Raw genomic sequence first — 19,304 nt, 5'->3', positions numbered from 1 at the left:
CTTCAGTTTTACATTTTACTACATGAGCCAGGACATGTAGCTGCAGAGTGTCAGAACTTTTAGGCACCTACAGAAGGAAACACCATTTAGTTACTGGATTCAGTATCTGTCAGGTGTTGGTAGATAAGTAAGGGTGGTATTCAAAATATTTAGCAACTGGTAAGGTGCAGGACCAACTGATCAGAGCAGCTGGTTTGTACCAGTTAATTATCAGCCCTATTATCTAATAACCAATACGTTGCTGAACTAAAAGCAGCCCTATATAAGAGAGTAAGCATTTTACACAAGTAAATTATCCACCATCAACTTACAAAAGAGCTTACGAGAGAAACTGTGTAGAAATACATAGCAATCCATATTTAAAGTGCATATGCTTGCATCATCTTTCATATGAAGGTCATTTGAAAATCAAAATCATTCTTATTATTGAAGACATTATGCTAAACGAGAAAGAGTATCTATATGGGTCTTTGATAGAACCCCTGGCAAGACACCTTGTGTTGAATGTGAAAAAAAATAACAGCATACTACATAGATATTTTATCTGTCCTACCTTCTGAAATTTGCTGAACAGCTCAATCTACAATTTTTGCTAGGGGAAATCTTAAAGTTCTGATTGACCTTATAAAGTATTTTTATTCTTCAGAACTCTCTTATTTCTCTATAGTTGGAACTTATTACCCATAAGGTTTGTCTTCTGAATTTGAACTAGAAAAAAAGTAAATTTCAATTGGTAATTGTCTGACTTAGGTAGGTTCCTAATTTAAATTTAACACTAACTTACTATAGAAACTAATCTTGATTGATGTTTTCTGGTAAGTAGACCATAACGATAATAAAATAAAGCAGCCCAATTAATTTTTCAGATCATCATTCCTACTCCAAATGCAATTTGCCTTTCTTTGCATAGTGCTGAAATACATAGTCCTTGAGAGCAGGATTTGGTTTGCAGACCTTCAGCCTTCAGCTTGTTGGTATAAATAAAGTATACTGGAACACAGTCATGCCCATTCTTGTGTTTTGTTTTTAAGTGTCTATGGCTGCTTACCTACTAAAAGGATGGACTTGAGTAGTTTCCACAGAGACCACATCGCACAAAAAGCCTATTTATTCTCTGGTCCTTTAAGCAAAAGTTTGCTGACCCCTGCTCAAGGTTTTAATTATAGAGTATACCATTTCTAGAGAGGAAATTTTGTAAGTAGTGAAGTCTTTTTTTTTTATTCTAAAAGCAGTCTATTAATAATGGATAAAAATGAGATTGCCTGGTGTCTATCTATACTTACATCCATGAACTCCACATTGGCTTTGGGACCAGTTGTTTCATTAAGAATCTTAATAGCCACAGGAATCTTTACTGTTTCTCCTTCAGGTACCCAAATACCCTTTGGGGGAAAAAAATCACATTAAATCTATATGAAGATATACAAATTTATACCAGAAACAAAATTTGATTTAACCACTCAATCTATTAATTTCTTAAAAAATAATTTAGAGGTTCTATATTCTTTTATTCAGTCAACAAACATTTATCTAATACCTGTTGTATGTTACAAGTTACTTAGCAACTTTGCTGTCCGCTTTCATTATCTGAAGATGAATCATGTATTTATTCTGCTTTTAAGGTGTTTACTATTATATTATAAAGCATTGCTATTATAAAAGTCAATTCGTATGTGTGGAAAAGGCTTTTAATGGAGACAAAAATGAAATAAGATACAATAATATTAGATTTGAACAATATATCAGCTTCTTAAGACTTGGAGAACACTGTTCAAATTTTTGATCTTCAATTGTCTCATTTGTAATTTAGAAGATTGGGTTCAGTAATGTTGGAGGTTCTTTTCAGCTTTAATATTATCTAATTATTCTGCAACTAAAACAAATAAAAATACATATTCTCATGTTCCTGAAGTTTGGATTGATTTAAGAATTAGTTTACTAAGGTGATTATTTAAGAATTAGTTTTCAAAGGCAAGTACTAGGGAGTACTGAGCACATATTAATTTGTTTTTATTATCAAATATTGTATATGTGTGTTTCAAGGAATTTTATTATCTCTGAATATAAAATATCTATACTGGTCATTGCCAGTTCTCTTTTCCTACAAAAATATAATTATAATATCTGAACAGGATCCACACACTGGGAAAGTATAAAGTAGATAGAGCTTGAGTCAAGTACAACATTAAGGTAAATGACAACATTCCGGAGTAAACAATTCAACCATTTGATTTAGGACAATAATTTTGATAAGACATAGGGGGATGCATCAATTATATAAGAAATTTTTAAAGCATATTGTCCCAAATAAATACAGAAGAAAATCTCAAATTTTAATTTATTAGCCCTGACATCGAAAAAAGTCTTCTTAGTCCAGTTTTAACATTAAAATGAAAGGGGGGAAAATTCTTATTCCTAAAGAGAATATCTCTAGTTTTTCTTAATATCAGTTGGTTGTAGTCATAAAGTAAAAAAAAAAAAAAAAAGTTTTTCACTTTGTACTTCTATGCTAAATCATATATTTGTGTTACTGAAAGTTACAATAATATGAGGAGACCTAAACACAAGAATTATTAAAAAGTCAGAAAAATACAGAAAAAAAGGCTTTAACCATTAGAAGGTGAATTTAAGAGTTATGTTCTTCTTAAAGTGAATAGGGAAATCTATGTGTCAAATACAAAAATATAAGCCAAGTTCCTTGTAGTATAATTTTTTAAAAATTATTAATATAGAAATGGGGGGAGGGGAAGCCCAAGATCCACGGGCTACATTTTCTTAGTGAGGGTATCTAGGGTAGTGAAAGGCTTACCATTATTCAATAAAGCAACCACAGGGGGGTTACTTTATAGAGTATGAATGTTAAAATATTCCCAAAGTATACTTTTGGAAGAGGATATAAATTCAGTGTGAATTAATTTGTACTGCTTTTTAAATAAGTATAGTCATTATTTTCTAGGTCTGACCAGACAAAAATTCAACTACACTAATACCCATGGTATTGGTTCAAATCTTTCATGCTTAAACACAGCATATCTCCAACCAGGAGAAAAATCAACCAAATAATTACCTAAGCTAATTTGCATTTCTGTGGTCAAGGATACTTCTTTATAGTTTAAGGCAATATGCCTTGGTAAGAACTAATGTATTAATTAAAACTTAGGGTCAACCATAACACACTGTAAGTATAAAAATCAAACATACATATGGAACTTTCAATACATGTAATTTCAGTAAAGGTACAGTGCTCATGGACAATAGGTAAATAGTTGTTCATAACAAAAACATTTATAAAGCTTTATAATTAAATGTCTAAATGGTATCCATGATTTAAAATAAAATTCACTTTCCAGACAATACCATCTTTAAAATAAAAGGCTGATTATATGCTAGGAACAATCCAAAATTGAGTTATCTTTGAAATGAAAGTCCATCATTTCTAGCATAATATAAATAGAAAAACAGGATAAGTTGTATTTCTTCAAACATACAAAGAATCTGAAGACCAGAAAGCACCAAGCCAGTCTAGAATAGTTTCTATTCAAATTAGGTGCTCAATTAATAATTTTTAGTTTAACTGAACAAAATATGCATACTAAAAGATTAAGAAATGTCCATATTTTGGCCTTAGAATAAGATAATTTTATTTTAAAGAGATTAAATCATATTTGGAACAGTCAGGATGGAAAATTAAGGTTTATATTCTAATTGTTAATATTTTTTGTTAAATAAATATTTGTTTTAAGTAGGAAAAAAATGAACATTTTAAAGTGCAATATTTCTAAGATCCAGTCTATTTTAACAGAAATGTTTGTAAAAACTGCAGGCTTGCATATAGCTTTAAGAAATATATAAAACTGTCACAAAGTAAAATTTGGGGAACTGTCACAATGGACATTACAAGAAGGATTTAGCACTAACCCAGCAGAGTTTCTTATACTTGTTACTTACATTAAAAATAAATCTCACCACAATTAACCTTAGGCCTGGCCTCTGAATTAGTTTTATAACTAAGCTAAATAAGTAAACATGCAGATGACATTATCTGAACTTTGCCTTTCCAAAAATATCTCTCTTATTGGAAACCCATGATTTCACCTTCCGTTCTATCTAACCTGAATTTCACAAATAAAGTCACTTTTTTAGTTTGCATATAATGGAAAGGACATCAAAACTGAAAATTTTCTGCTAAATTATATCCGTTAATAGGTAGGCAAAAAAGTGGTTTAGGAACTAATCCTATCCTGTTAACAAATCAGCACATTTGTGTAGATCCTAAGGAGATAGGCAGTGCCATCCTGATGGGGAGAGGTGGGGATAAAACGGCAGAAGGAAAGAAGAGCAAGGGTTATGGCATATGGCTCAGGCCCGTCTGGGAGTCCATGGAGCACTGTGTAGGGGGAAGGAGAACGGGCTAGAGCTGTGTATTTCAGATAAGGACAAAATTTGCCAACAGGGAGATGCTATCAGAAGCAGATCACAAGGGCATGGAAAGTGAATACTGTGGCTCTTTGTGACAGTTTCTTGCTTTCCTATGCCAGTTTCCAGCCCAGCTTGCTCAATAAAAATGAATGAATTCATTGGTGCAGCAACTTCTCAATACGATACAGGTTCTCCTCTCTGAATATTAAAAGGAAATTAGGTTAGCTAGAGCAATAACTCTGGCTATTATTTAAGACAAGTCTGAAACAAAAAACAACTGGTGGTATGGGTTATTTTTTTACTGACCTTATAAACTGTTCCAAAAGCACCCGAGCCAAGTACTTTCACTCTTTTGAGCTCAGTTTCTTTCAAAATACGAAGTTGAGCTTGATTGGGCGCCGTACCACTGGGAGTTAAGGGTTCTACCAACTATAAAACAAAAAGAATTCAGGTTCTATAACTTTCAATTCCAGTCAGTGTCTCTCCCTCTTCTTCTGCCTGCTTCTCTTTCTCATACACACAGAAAAACACACAAGCACACTTTCCTTGACAAACAGTATTTTTGTCGTATGGATCACTCAGATCACTATTCCCTCAGAGTCTATCCTTTCTCTTCTCATGCTTTTTGCCTGCGTGAACACAAGTATAAAACTGTGCCTACCTTGAGGCACACCAAACTAGGAGATTTCCCCTCACCACCCCCCCAACTTTAAAGAAATTTAGGCTAATAGGGGCTCTCAATCCTACTTTTTGAAGCCCTTCCAGTTTTAGTATCTCCAGCTAAGACTCAGATCTTAGTTATGGCCATGTACTCTATCAATATTTTCTTTCTTGTTTTAGGAGACTCGATACATAGAAAAATAAAATCTAACTAGGAAGCCAGGACAAATGCGTCAGAAGAGAAGAAAGTAAGTTAGCACAATACCAATGCCCCAGGACGGTGCTTCTAAAACTTTCATGTACATTTGAATTACCTGAGGTTCTTGTTAAAGTGCAGATTCTAGTTCAATAAGTCTAAGGCTGGGGCTGAAATTTGCATTTTTGCAGAACTTGAGGTGATATCTGTGTATGATGATGGTCCTTGAACACATTTTAAGTAGCAAGGCCCTAGAGTACTTTACAGATCAAATATTCTATGAAATGATTCTAGATCCTAAGTGAATTCTATGGTATGCCGAGGGGTAAAATAGCCACCAGCGAGAAAGTTTCACTAGTTTTGGCTTCCTGGAGGAGGCACACTTCAGAACTGGTCTTGAGGGGCACCTGGGTGGCTCAGTCTGTTGAACTTCCAACTCTTAGTTTTGGCTCAGGTCATGATCTCAGGGTCCTGAGATGGAGCCTGGCTCTGGGCTCTGCGCTCAGTGTGGTCTGTTTGGGATTCTCTCTCTCTCCTTCTCCCTCTCCCCCTGCTTGCGCTCTCTCTCTAAAATACATACATACATACATACAATCTTTAAAAAATAAATAAAATTGGTCTTGAGATAATAAAAATGGATTGACATGGAGGAGGGTATTACCATTGTGAAGACCAGTTTGGACACAGCATTAGGAAGGAGGAAGAAGACATGAAGCAGAATACAGTAGGGGGTGGGACAGGTCTGAAGGATGAGATTTGGGTGGGAAATACGAGATCATAAAGTGGGCTGGGTGTGGCCAAAAGGGATAAATTCAGGTAATTTTAGATGTTCAGTTTATTTGCCATTTAGCCAGAGAGGATGAATAAGCAGAGAAAAGGTATGTGAATGTATACCAATTTCTTGCCTATGTGAGAAAAAACAAAACAAAATGAAGGGTAAATATGAGAGAGGCTCTGGGTACCAAAAGTCTGTATCTTATGTTCAAATTTTAGGTTTATATTTATGCTTGGGTAAAAAAGCAAGTAAGAGAAACAAAAGTTTCTTTTTCTAAAGTTAAATAAAGGAACTAAACTTTAAACTCAAAGAGCTTGTTCTCTCTCAGCATAAGGAAATAATTAAAGGCAACTCTTACTCAAATGGTCTTGAAAACCATCAGAGTATTTCACAGTGTCTGTTTACAATGCTCAGTGCACTGTGACCCTGTGACTTGTTTATTATTATGCTTCTGTGAACATCATGGTCTACTTAAGTAGCTGAACAGAATCTTGATTATAAGTAAGTGTAGCGATAGGAAGCAAGAATTTGGAGAAGAGGATAAAATTATCAATAAATTTGGGCTCTGTCTAAAAGTGTGACAACAAATATGCTTCTATTTCATTTTCAAATTTGTATTTTTAAAAATGCATATAAAGTCACATAAAATAAAGCTCAGAAAGAATTACAAAATTCCCTGTAAAATGGGAAAAAGAATCTCCATCAGAGCATCTCCTACATTTGAATCCAACTCTGCGGTGCAGAATTTGTTTAGTAGATTTTGATACACACACTGTATGTATATAATCAGGAACTTTAATGATTTTTTTTTAAAGGCAAAGCCTTCTTTTTGTTAAGATTTTATTTATTTATTTGACACAGAGAGAGAGACAGAGACAGCAAGAGAGGGAACACAAACAGGGGGGAGTGGGAGAGGGAGAAGCAGGCTCCCCCCGGAGCAGGGAGCCCAATGCCAGGCTCGATCCCAGGACCCTGGGATCATGACTTGAGCCGAAGGCAGACACTTAACAATTGAGCCACCCAGGCGCCTACTGATGAATTATTTTTTAAATCACATAACAAATTATATAAAAATCATATGCAAAATTGGGGACTAGATTTCAGCCTTTGGGGCTATGTACTTTTAAAATATACGCTTTGGCATATAATATGCCATAATTCCAGATTTTGAAAACTTCACAATTCTACCTGAAATGTTTAGTCTCCTGCAATTTTCTCAGATATCACTTCAAAATGTATACAAACACATTTTTCCGGGAATTTGAGAATACCTTTGAAAGAAGCATTGTTTCATTTTGCAAGCCAGTATGGCAGAAAGAGCGTCAAGTTTAAAATCGTAGGTTCGCACACTAGTGCTGCCACTTACAGGTGAGAAAGCAGATGGACCCCTCCTACCCCCTCATCTCACACCTGTGAAATAGGTACAGCAATAATTCCACGGAAGATTGTCAAGGGATGAAATGGGATGTAGCATAGCTGGAAAACTTTGGAACATTGCCTGCCATATTGTAGGCACTGAATCTGTCACTCTTCAAGGGATATGATCATGTCCCATTAACATTTTCTAATCACAGTATCTATCAAAGCATCAAGCTTACAGTGCATCTCGTAAGAGTATGTTGGGAAAAAAAAAACATTTTCTACTTTTATGCATGCAACAGAAGACAGACAATCTGGAGCAATGATTCTGGAAAAGCATATTAACTCTAAGTACATTCCAACAATATATCTTGCTTTAACAAGTTTTTCACATCTGAGACAAATTTCTAGTTTTAGTATTTAAGGATTTGAGTTGATCCTCAAGAATTCCTCTTCTGTTTAGATGATAGAAAATCACAGTTATTTACTTTTACTGAGAGAAAGATGGGGATTTTACAATTATCTAATTTAGTGGTAAGCAATAACTTTTTATAAAAAATAGAGTCTGCTTCTAAAACCAATCAGTATGTGTTTATTTAGTAATGAAATATCAATTTGAAGGACATTCCTAGAAAGCACTGTATTAAAAAAGAAAACAAACAAAATGATTATTTTTATAGCAATGAGACTTTTTTGCATGTGGTTAAGGGACAGATTCCTTTCCTATTTATTCAATCACCTAAATGTCCACTGCTGTCCCAAGCCTTCAGTTCCTCTCCAATTCTAATTTACTTCACTCCTTAGAATTTTCTCCACGACTGCCCCAAGCTGGCCATGAGGGAGAATTCTATCTGCCTCCAGCATCCTTGCTAAACTGAAAATATGCACAGCACATGTGTTGTGTCCAAACTTGTATTCACATGTGCAAGGTTGAAAATGATCAAGTTGATCTTTTGTAAGCATCCAGCTCAAGTAAAAATTACTACTATTTTTTCTCATGTATATAACTGACTATCTATCTTATGCTTGAACATCTCTATCGATAAAACAACCCGTTCTAATTTTAGACAACTCCAATTCTTAGACATTCTCTCCTGCATGGAATTAAAATAGCTTCCAGAACATTGCACATGATTCTTCTATCTAGTTGCAACTTTTGGAGGAAGAGAGCTAAAATTTAATTCATTATCAGTTTGCAAAATTTATGAATGAATATTCTCATTCCTGTCTGTGTTAAGAGGAAAAGTCAAACTGTCACACTGACAATGAGCAAAAAACAAACAAACAAACAAACAAACAAAAACAAAAAAAACAGATCCAGAGAAGGCTAAGTCTCAGTACAGAATTGCTTTGAGCTGTTCAGACAGCCTTGGATGTGCGTATCAGGAAAAAGAAGGTAAGGTGCAAGTTGAGAAGGTTCTGGCAATGCAGTTTTCTGTAATTGTTTTTCCTCTGTAACCTATACAGTGAAAACTATCACCTTGCATGCCAGTGAACTCAGTGTGGCAATATAAGAGAAATTGTAATAATTTGTGGATAATTTACATATTCCCAATAACTAACACGCATAACATTAAATGCTTCCCGTAAATTGTGTGGTAAGGTCTGTGTGATTACAATAGGAAGGTTTATCCTGTAAACTCAGCTTTTCACTGTTGGTATAATGAGATCAGTGGCTACCAATTTAATGACCCTAATTAAAGCATAAATTGCTTGCCTATCTTGCTTTATTTTGAATCAGAAAAATTCTTTTAACATTTTTCTAGTTCTGCTCTTGAGATATTCTCTCCCCAGATGTTTTCTAGTTCTGCTACTGTAATATCCTAGAACTCTAGTGGGATTCCTCCTCCAAAAGAAACAGGTATGTCTTTTCAATAAGATCTGTCATTCAATCAGATAATCTTCTTGACCTCTGCCATTTGTCCTCTTTAAGCCATGAAACTGCCTTGACTACTTTTACTATATACTCTTTGACTCTTCATCAACTCTATAACATACTACGAACTATAAACTCTCAGCAGGAAATTGAACAGAGTTTTCACTTGGATTAAAAAACCAAGTATCATCTAAACCTTCTAAACTTAATGAAAGTCCCTAAACACATGGAGAACAAATAAACACCACACCTCTGTTTCCAGAAATCTTCTTAAGGCTCTTTTCTTTTTGATGCTCTTCCTTCTAACATAAACTGCAAATGTTAGACCCACGATGACCAGGATGAAGAGCCCGCCAATGACTCCCGCTGCAATTAGGGGAGTTCTGCCCACCAGAATGAAAAAGAAGAAAAAAAAAGAGTAAGAAGAGAGACAAGACAGAGAGAGAAAAAGAGCAGTTGTGCAATAAATACATTATCCACATATCACAGGTCTAGTCAGTTAGAAGAAATACAAATAAAAAATGCATTAGAGCCATTACAAAATTTTAGGGGGAATAAAAACTATTCCCGCTTTTTGTTTTGCTTTGTTTTTTAAATAATAAACCATGCACATACAACTAATCTTTGGAGATGAGTGGCCACAGCATGCCATTCAACAACAACAACAGCAGCAACAAAATAACACTTGGTAACAGAATGAAGAACACCTGCCTAAATGTTGATATACAAGCATTTAAAATTATTTTCATTTTACTTTTTCTCTAAATAGATGGAAATATATTTTAATAACATTGTTGTGGCATATAATATTATTTTCAACATTTTCTCTAAAGTAGGCTTTCTCAACAGTGGCACTATTGACATTTTGGGCTGGATACTTGTTTGCTGTGGGGGCCTGCCTTATGCATTTTGGGGTGTTTATCAACATCCTTAGCCTCCATCCACTAGATGCCAGTAGCACCCCATCCTCTAGTCACGGCAGTTTCTCTAGATACTGTCAAATGTCTGCCAAAGTCACCCCCCAGCCCATGCCCCCTATCTTGAGGACTACTGCTTTAAAGCAAAAATGCATGGTCTGGAGATATATGGACCCCACACCTCTGGAGCATTAGGGTACCAATAAGATAGATGTCTTGGAAGTGCTGTTTCAAATGCTGGCTAGGCAATTCTGCTGGGACAAAGGGCGGGAAAAAGGTAAAGAATTGGGTCAGACAGGTTTTCAGAGTTATAATGACAGGAGTAATTATGCTTATCAAAAGTGTGCCGAAGCATCATATACCCATAAAAGAGGTCTACACATTAAGTATTACATTAAAAGGGGGTTGGAAGAGATTCACAAGAGATTTCTATTCTTAAAGTGTTTCTCTAATACATTGTTACCCAAGATATAATTTTGAAACTAATCACTTATTATGTTCAAAGATAAATTTTTTCCTTGCCTGAAAAGTAGTATTTATAGTCTTAACTTCTTTTTCTAGAGTAGAATAGTATGTATGAGCTTTCTGTGGTCAGAGCCCTGACGTATATTAATTTCATATGTCATAGCAAATAGCCCAGAGTAAAACACATAGGTGTTACCTAATACATATTTGACCATGAAGCCATGGCAGAAATGAAAACTAAAAAAGAACTTCCTGAATGTCCGTGCTTTCCATAGTAAAGTATTTTATACTTTATATTCCTATTTGCAGAAGAATCTACCCTGTACAGCTACATTCTTTTAGAAAAAAAAAAAAAAAAAACTACTTGCCCTTGCAAAGTAAACTTTTGCTCAAAGACACATCAGAAATAATGATAGCGGATGATCCTAAATAAAAATTTTAAATTTTAAAGAGCTCTTGAAAAAATCTGTGTCACTTCTATAAATGAAGCCATGTCTTTTAAAGATTATGACTCTTATATTGCCATATAAAGCTACAGAAAAACCTTAAGAAGTATTTCATCCTAAAGGTTGTTTCCTGACAGCCAAAAGTACTATAGCATACTGGAATGTTGCTATAATTCAACCAGATTTTCCTAAATGGAACTTTATAAAGATATAAAAATCTATGCTGAGAAAATTAAACTGTAGTATGGACACAAACTCATCATTGTGATGTGTTTTGGCGTGTGTAAGATCGTATTTTTGAGCATGGCAGTTAAATACGTATTTCAAAAAAATATTTTAAGTTTTCAGTTCAAGGCATACTTTCCAGTTCAAGTGCCTAACATATCCCTGAAAAAGCCATTACTATACAAAGGGTTGTATTTTTTTTCTTCAACCGATATTTTTATTGCAAAGGATTTATGTATTTCTGAGAATAGTGCCCAACATTTCATTAATTGTACATTTGAACTAAACTCTAAACTTCCCCTGCTTATCTATTTTGCAAAAGAATAAGTGGCATAAATTTATGAAAATATATGTCAATGTCACTGTAAATTAACAGAAAATGCTCTATTTTGTTTTTGTTTGTTTTCTATTTTAAGAATCATTCCTAATAGAACAAAATAAGTCTTCTGCCTCCATTCTTTCCATTTAATTTGGGTAGCTATCAATTGTCATGTCATTACTACTTAGGTTGCAGCAATGCACATAAAACACTCAAAAACTCAATAGACAGTAATTTCTATGTTTTTCTAGTTAGCATTTACATTCAATACTTTCCCATAGCAGTTCCTTGGTTGATTTGCATTTCTTTACCATTTTTTCTTCTCTTACCCCTCTGCAAGGGTGGTAGAGGTACAAACAATCCGCAGAGGTAAAGAACGAGAGCTTCTACACCTAAAAATCGTACACAAATGTTTTGTTGTACATTTTAAGTGGTCAAATTCTTCATATTTCAGTAGAATTTATTCTTGAAAAATAAATCATAAACCATAAGTAAGCAACCAGCTAATTGAGAAGGGGGGATATTCCATAAGACAACTTATATGTTCCCTTTAATAAGTGGATATGAAAAATAAGGTACTGGCTTTGATTAAGAAGACTTACTAGTCAACAACAAGATGTGAAATGCAATCCTGGACTGGACCTTAATTTGGACAACCATTTGTATAGACATTTTTTAGGTAACTTGAGAAGTTTGATTATGGATTAAGTAGTAGGTGAGATAAAAATGTACTGCCACAGAAAGATGCAGGCTAGAAATTTAAAAGATTGGGTTAGAAACAGTAGAATCTCAATGAGAGAAAAATCCATACACGCACATGTATGTGCATAAGAAGATCTAGAATATACAGTAAGACACTAAACAATACTTGTCTTTGGATAGTATGACCATAGTGCTCTTATTTTTGTATTTTTACCATTTAATGGGCATTTTCTAATTTTATACCATGTATTTATATTTCCTTTGAAATAAAACTTTGTTAAATTTAAGAAAAACAGAAAAATAAATCATTGTCTAAAAGTTTAGTTTATAATAATGGCCTTGTTTTCTTTTTTTCCTTGACTGTTTACTTTGCATATTTTCAATCAATTCGTTTTGTTATCCCCTGTCCACTTTTACCATGTAAGGACTTTTTTTTTAAGTTTTTATTTATATTCAGTTAACATACAGTGTAAAATTAGTTTCAGGTATACAGTTTAGTGATTCAACACTTCCACACATCACCTGGTGCTCTTCACAGCAAGTACACTCCTTTAATCCCCATCACCTATTTACTTTTGTAGATATTTTCTATTAATTACGATTTAATGTGTCTGAGACATTTACCACTCACTATGTTGTGTACAATTAACACTTTGCTTCATAAAACCAACCTAATCCAAAAAGTTAACACTACTTACACATTTCCTACTCTCCAAAATTTTGATGATCTCTAGATATTAGTGGGTGTAGGATAGATGCCCATTTTTTCTTTTTCTTTTTTTTAAAGATTTTATTTATTTATTTGAGAGAGAGAGAATGAGAGATAGAGAGCACAAGAGGGAAGAGGGTCAGAGGGAGAAGCAGACTCCCGCTGAGCAGGGAGCCCGACGCGGGACTCGATCCCAGGACTCCAGGATCATGACCTGAGCCGAAGGCAGTCGCTTAACTGACTGAGCCACCCCGGTGCCCTAGATGCCCATTTTTTCTTGAGAGTTAATGCTTCAACTCTTATGAGGGCCGTTTAGATAAAGAGGATATAGCTACTTAAGTTGCTTTTTAAAATTGTTGTATATCCTCCCTAGGATATACAGCTGGCTATTGGGATAGAGGATAGTAGGATATAATATTGACAACTAAGCTATATTGCTGAAAGAAAGTGTTTCTTTTTACATGTGAGTCAGAGTAACCTCTTAAAAGGCTGAGATGTGACACTGTTAACAAGATCATAAGGGTCAAACGCCAAGGGATCTAGAATACTTTGTCATCCCTTATCTGTTTCAGGAGTATTGTTTGTTGTCATTTGCCTATATTTTAAAAAGGGATGGGACCCCAAAAATATAAAAGAGAGGGCACTTCAAGTGCCAATTCCAAGCTTAGATTAGAAAGATGTAATCAACTGATAATTTACCTTATTCTGTGATTTGGAGATACTATAATGAAACATATTCTCCCACTATTCATAGAGACTAATATAATAAAGATTCTGAATCACAAATGAACTTGGCTCATTTATTTAAAAACGTATAATTTAGTTTTCATAATTTCATTTAGAAGTTCAGAGACAACAGAATGTATTATATTCTATTGCCTTGAATGCAATTATCTGTCTTAAACAGTTACCTGTAAAAGAGTAGTGTCTCCCAAAACTACATCATTCATAATAAGATATATTCTTAACATTTATTGCTATATTTGAACCATACTATTCCTCACTGGAAAATATAAAATGTGAGAGAATACATGAAGCCTGATTTTATAGACATCCAAGTATTTTCCTTCATTGATCTGTTTCTTTCCAGATCAGGTCAGAAAAAAAAAATGTAGTAAAGTCAATATAATTTATGATTACAACTCAATGGCTCTAAAACTATCTAATATACCATTTTCCATTTAATGTCAAGGGCAGACTATCCTCTTAAAAATATACAGTGGTATTTTCTTTAAAATTGTAAACTTAGTAAAACTGGTATTTTGTATAATATAGTCACTGCAAAAGAATGCTAAATCTGTAAGATTCTTTTATAGGTATATCACCAAATAAAAGGACTTTAATTTTATAATATAGGTATATTTTTCTTTTTTTTCTTGAATACAGAATAATTTTCAAAACAGATAAGAGAAACAACCTGAAGTCCTATAAAACACCAATGGCATAATTTGCAACCAACAGTATGACTTTAAAGAGTGAGCTCCATTTTTGGAAACTTCTAAATTAAATTAAATATGTGGAGATGGTTCTCAGGATTCACTGGATCAGACTTAGAGTGGATTCACTGTTTATTTATGGGTACTAAAGATTAAACAGAATTTTTAAAAATTTAAATAGGAAGTAAAACAAACAAAAGCAACAGGCTAGTCAGATAATTTTCCCAGGGCATTTTTGTATAGTAAACTTCAAGTAAAATGGTGAAATAGTACCTCTAACATTATTTTTTGTTTACCTTTCAAATCTGCATGATTTTTCCTTGGAGCGGCATATTGTGCTGGAAAGAGGCTTTAGAGTCAGACCAATCTGAATTTTAATTATATGTCTGCCTCTAACTATTTGTGAGTGTAGTTCTTCTAGCAAATAACTCAGCTTAAATACACATAAATACTTCTCTAAATTGGGCTAAGTAATAAGGTAATAAAAAATAAACACAGCAGGGAACTTCTTTTTTACATTTCTTTTTTTTTTTTTAAAGATTTTATTTATTTATTTGAGAGAGAGAGAGCACATGAGGGGGGGAGGGTGCGAGGGAGAAGCAGACTCCCCGCTGAGCAGGGAGCCCGAAGTGGAACTCGATCCTGGGACTCCAGGATCATGACCTGAGCCGAAGGCAGAACCTTAACCAACTGAGCCACCAGGCGCCCTATCTTTTTTACATTTCTGAGCTCTGATGACTTTGCCTCTGATGACTTTGCCTCTAGATCCTACCAAATAAATAAAATTTAAAAATTAAATAAAATTTAAATAAAATACCTTTAAGCATTTGTGAATCATATGCCTCATTTTGGCCAGGACAATCTATATTTGTGCCAGTGTAAATATCAATAGTACCCCACAGACTCTCAAAAGCGGCCTTGTGTGAGCAATATAATCAAATGTTTACCTTAACTTAGCCCAATTTAGAGAAACTAGGATACTTCAAGCTAACAAATCCTTACATATAACAGCAACATCAGTTATATATAACACACATCTAAATGTGTGTGCATGTGCACATTGTGCATGTGTATACTTACACACATTCATACAAGAGGACATTAGTATTAACAGGTTTTACTTGCTAGGAAAGTAAATTAATCACTACATGTAATAATCATATCTGTAACTTAAATGGATGCTTCATAACTCAGGGTCAGATGTTATGATTCTCTGTAATCTTATATTTTCTTTAAAAAATACACTTAGATAACATTGGCTATCATCTTGTACCCTGTCTTTCTTCTGAAAATCTTATAGGGGAGATCAGACAAAAGTGTGAATCTGCCATGAACCAGAGGTTGAATCTATCATCAGCAATGCACTCCATGTTTCCTAATTTGCTCTTGCTATAAGAAAAATATAGTTGATCAGAAATATGTTGACTCCTCAATTTAAAAAAAAAGTTGACTCATTATTGAAAGAATATTCTTAGAATCGTTTGCCAACTAAGATAAGGAACACAATTTTGGAAACAACATTTTCAATATTTTTAGTTGTTAGGTAAGCAGTTTAAACATAGCAAAAGTTCTGCTCAAATAAAAGGAACATGAAATTTGACTGCCATCAGGTATGGGGCACCTGGCTGGCTCAGTCAGAAGAGGTACAACTCTTGATCTCTAGGGTTGTAGGTTTGAACCCCACATTGGATGCAAAGATTACTTAAAACTTAAAAAAAAATAAGATAAAGACTGCCATCAGCTATTCATGAGTTTTATAGTACATATATTGTCACTAACAATTCCCTTCATTTTCAATGGGAAATAATCTAAGACAAAGGAAAATATTAAAAACATTTTATTCTGATATAGAAAACATTCTCTTTTATAGAGGTAAATCAGAGACTTATTTGGTCCTATACACTACCCTTAAATTAAAAAAGATAGTTTGTCTCCCTCTCTGAACACTACATCAAAAACTAATGATGTACTATATGTTGGCTAACTGAACATAATAATAAAAATAAATAAATAAATAACCTATAAACCTTTTATTCTAATAATAGCTGCATTTTAAAATTAAAACTTATTTTTACATACACTGTGTATTTTCACTATAACTATACAATGTAGATCTTATAACCCCCATATAAAACATAAAGAAACAGACTCTGAGAAAAGTTAAGACATCTAGATAAGGTCAAACATAATAGTAATGCTAACTTTTTTTTTTTAAAGATTCTATTTATTTATTTGACAGAGAGAGACACAGCGAGAGAGGAAACACAAGCAGAAGGAGTGTGAGAGGGAGAAGCAGGCTTCCCGTGGAGCAGGGAGCCCGATGCGGGGCTTGATCCCAGGACTCTGGGATCATGACCTGAGCCGAAGGCAGACGCCCAACAACTGAGCCACCCAGGCGCCCCAATGCTAACTTTTTACATCTTGGGATCTCAAGTCCATTAATTTTTCAGCTATATTATGTTGTCTCTCTTTCCAAATCTGACTCATTAGAATTGGTTTTTAAGGCAGATTGACAATTCATCAGATTTTTCTTCAATATCTTTTTTGAAAGTAGAGAATAGAAAATGCACATAAATTTATTTAGGGGTTCTAATATGCTCTTTGATATTCTATTTAGTCATATCTTACTATTGTAATTCTCACTGGACGATCATTTGATCTGTCTTGCTACGTTCACTGTGGTTTCAGTTTATTAAATCCTTTATGTCTTCATTGAAATTTATGTGACTTTATTCTTTACTTAGCTTCATTTTATTTTCTCAATGAGAAAACAGTTAAGACGATTTTTTGGCTTATAAAAAAACCTGGATTTCCTTTACAAAAGGCAAAGACAAGCAGTATCTATCATTCTAGTTACAGTGCCTACTGCACTGACAGTCTGTTCAGTCCTTCCCAAAGAGGTTCAGATTTGAAACAAGAGACCTTGAAACACTAGGAAACATTGAAATTCCCCAGAAGACATTTTAAGTGTTACTGCCTAGGGCAAGGAGAACCACATTAATATTGGGTTTTTTGTTTGTTTGTTTGTTTTTCCCCCTACAAACAGTGTTTATGGTGACCCGGCCTTCCACCTGCTCTATAAATATGACACATCTTTTCTTTTTGAACAAATAGAAGTGATCTGGGTCAGACTCTCTGAGGTAGACATCAGTTGACAGTTACAGTTTTTACTTGATGAGACCTAGGGTATTACAGGATGTTTTTACCCTTTGATTAGGATTCTGGATTCCTCTATTACATCTTAAATGTAACCAGAAATGTAAGTGCTGAAACAAATGAATTACAACATATTCTCTCTCTTCCTAAGCAAATTTGACTTGTCTTCATGTGATAAGATAATTTTTTCCAATATTTTTTAAATATGTGAATGTTACAGTTTATTTAATAAAACAGTGTTAGAGTATTTCAGTAGAGATTTTTACCATTAAAGCAATATGTAAATATCCTCCAGATTCTTTTACCTCTAGGATTAGCCTCTGAGAAAAATTTCTAATAGTTTCATGTAATTTCTTCCTTCTCTCTATTAGTGATTTTGTATCTATCTCTGGGTTTTGTTTGCTTGTTTGTTACAATTTTTAAGATAGTATATATACTTGTAGATTTGATTTGGGGGACAGACATTCTCATGCTTAAAGACACCATTCTGAGGATATATTTAATACACTTAGGAATTTCTTTTTTTTCCCTTAGATTTATTAAGGTAAAATAGAAAAATACCTATGGATTTCTACAAATAAAGTGTTGAAAGGGAATTAGACTAGAAAGAATTTTTCTTTCAATAGGTTCTTTTAAGAATGTAGGTGATTTTTTGGCATTTAGATTGTTTTTTCATAGTTTATACCTATTACATAATATCAGCAATGTTTGTATTAGTATAGCACTTTTATGATTGTCTGTATAGATAGTATATAGAAATATGTTTAATGCCAAAAACAAAATATCATAAACATTTAATTATAAAATACATTATCTACTAAGTATTCTATCCTATTAACTATTCATTACATAGATATGGTAATCTGCAGCAATATGCCAAAGGATTAAAAAATTGAGGATAAAACTTTTACAACTTCAGTTGTGTTTCCTATCAAAGTTGTTTAATATGCTAAGGAATTTATTAGTTTTATAATAGAGGAGATAATGGTATATAAACACAACTATAGAAAGGAAGTGGGGGAGGGTAGGCACCATTCTTTATTCCCATGTGTTAAGATTTTTCTTCACCTCAAAATCCCCATTCATTCTAAGCACTGTAACTGCAGATACCTGTGTTGCTAACAAAGATTATATTCTATTGGTAAATTACAACTTTACCTATCAAAACACTACGACGTACATTTGTGTCAGGTTTAGTGGGCACAATTACATAATACAGATTAAAGCAGTCCCATTTTCAGAGGATTCACAAACCAATTTTTTAAGTAATGATTAGACTTGTTCTCTTTATATACAATTTTGTACATAAAGCAACTTAAAAACAATTAGCATGCTTTTTAGACACTCCAATTCTTGCCTTACACTAAACTTTTTAAAGAATAAAACACAAAGAGGAAGTAAGGGAATGTCTTTCTTAAGAAATAGTACTCCTTTTAATTTAGATTAAATGTTTTCTTTTTTTTTGCCCTGCTGGGCAGCCTTATTTCCTTTTGAGGGGACCTCCAACTGTTCTCAGAGGAGTTGGCAGCCTTGATAAATTCTTAAGATTTGGATGAAATGAGATGGGGGAGACTTTGAGAAGCAGGTACAGTCATGGGGAAGATGCCAGGATTTGCAATATCCATGTAGAGTTATTGAAATTTC

General features: G+C 33.8%; 1 protein-coding gene across 1 annotated transcript in view; it reads right to left on the bottom strand.

The window, feature by feature from the left end:
- The window catches only part of ERBB4 (erb-b2 receptor tyrosine kinase 4), a 680,938-nt gene that overhangs the window by 196,871 nt on the left and 464,763 nt on the right, over positions 1 to 19,304 (bottom strand). Inside the window, exons 18-20 of the mRNA XM_088021952.1 lie at positions 9,536 to 9,668; positions 4,726 to 4,848; positions 1,284 to 1,382 (exon numbers count right to left, since the gene is read on the bottom strand). Of these exons, the coding sequence (XP_087878078.1) occupies positions 1,284 to 1,382; positions 4,726 to 4,848; positions 9,536 to 9,668 (355 nt within the window). The remainder of the gene's footprint in view (positions 1 to 1,283; positions 1,383 to 4,725; positions 4,849 to 9,535; positions 9,669 to 19,304) is intronic.

This window comes from Eumetopias jubatus, unplaced genomic scaffold (genome assembly GCF_037043125.1).
Source record: "Eumetopias jubatus isolate StellerSeaLion01/CBP00866 unplaced genomic scaffold, mEumJub1_p1.0 scaffold_3, whole genome shotgun sequence".
Classification (NCBI taxonomy): Eukaryota; Metazoa; Chordata; class Mammalia; order Carnivora; family Otariidae; genus Eumetopias; species Eumetopias jubatus.
The sequence above is the reverse complement of the archived record's forward strand: the minus strand, read 5'-3'. Positions and strand labels throughout refer to the sequence as shown.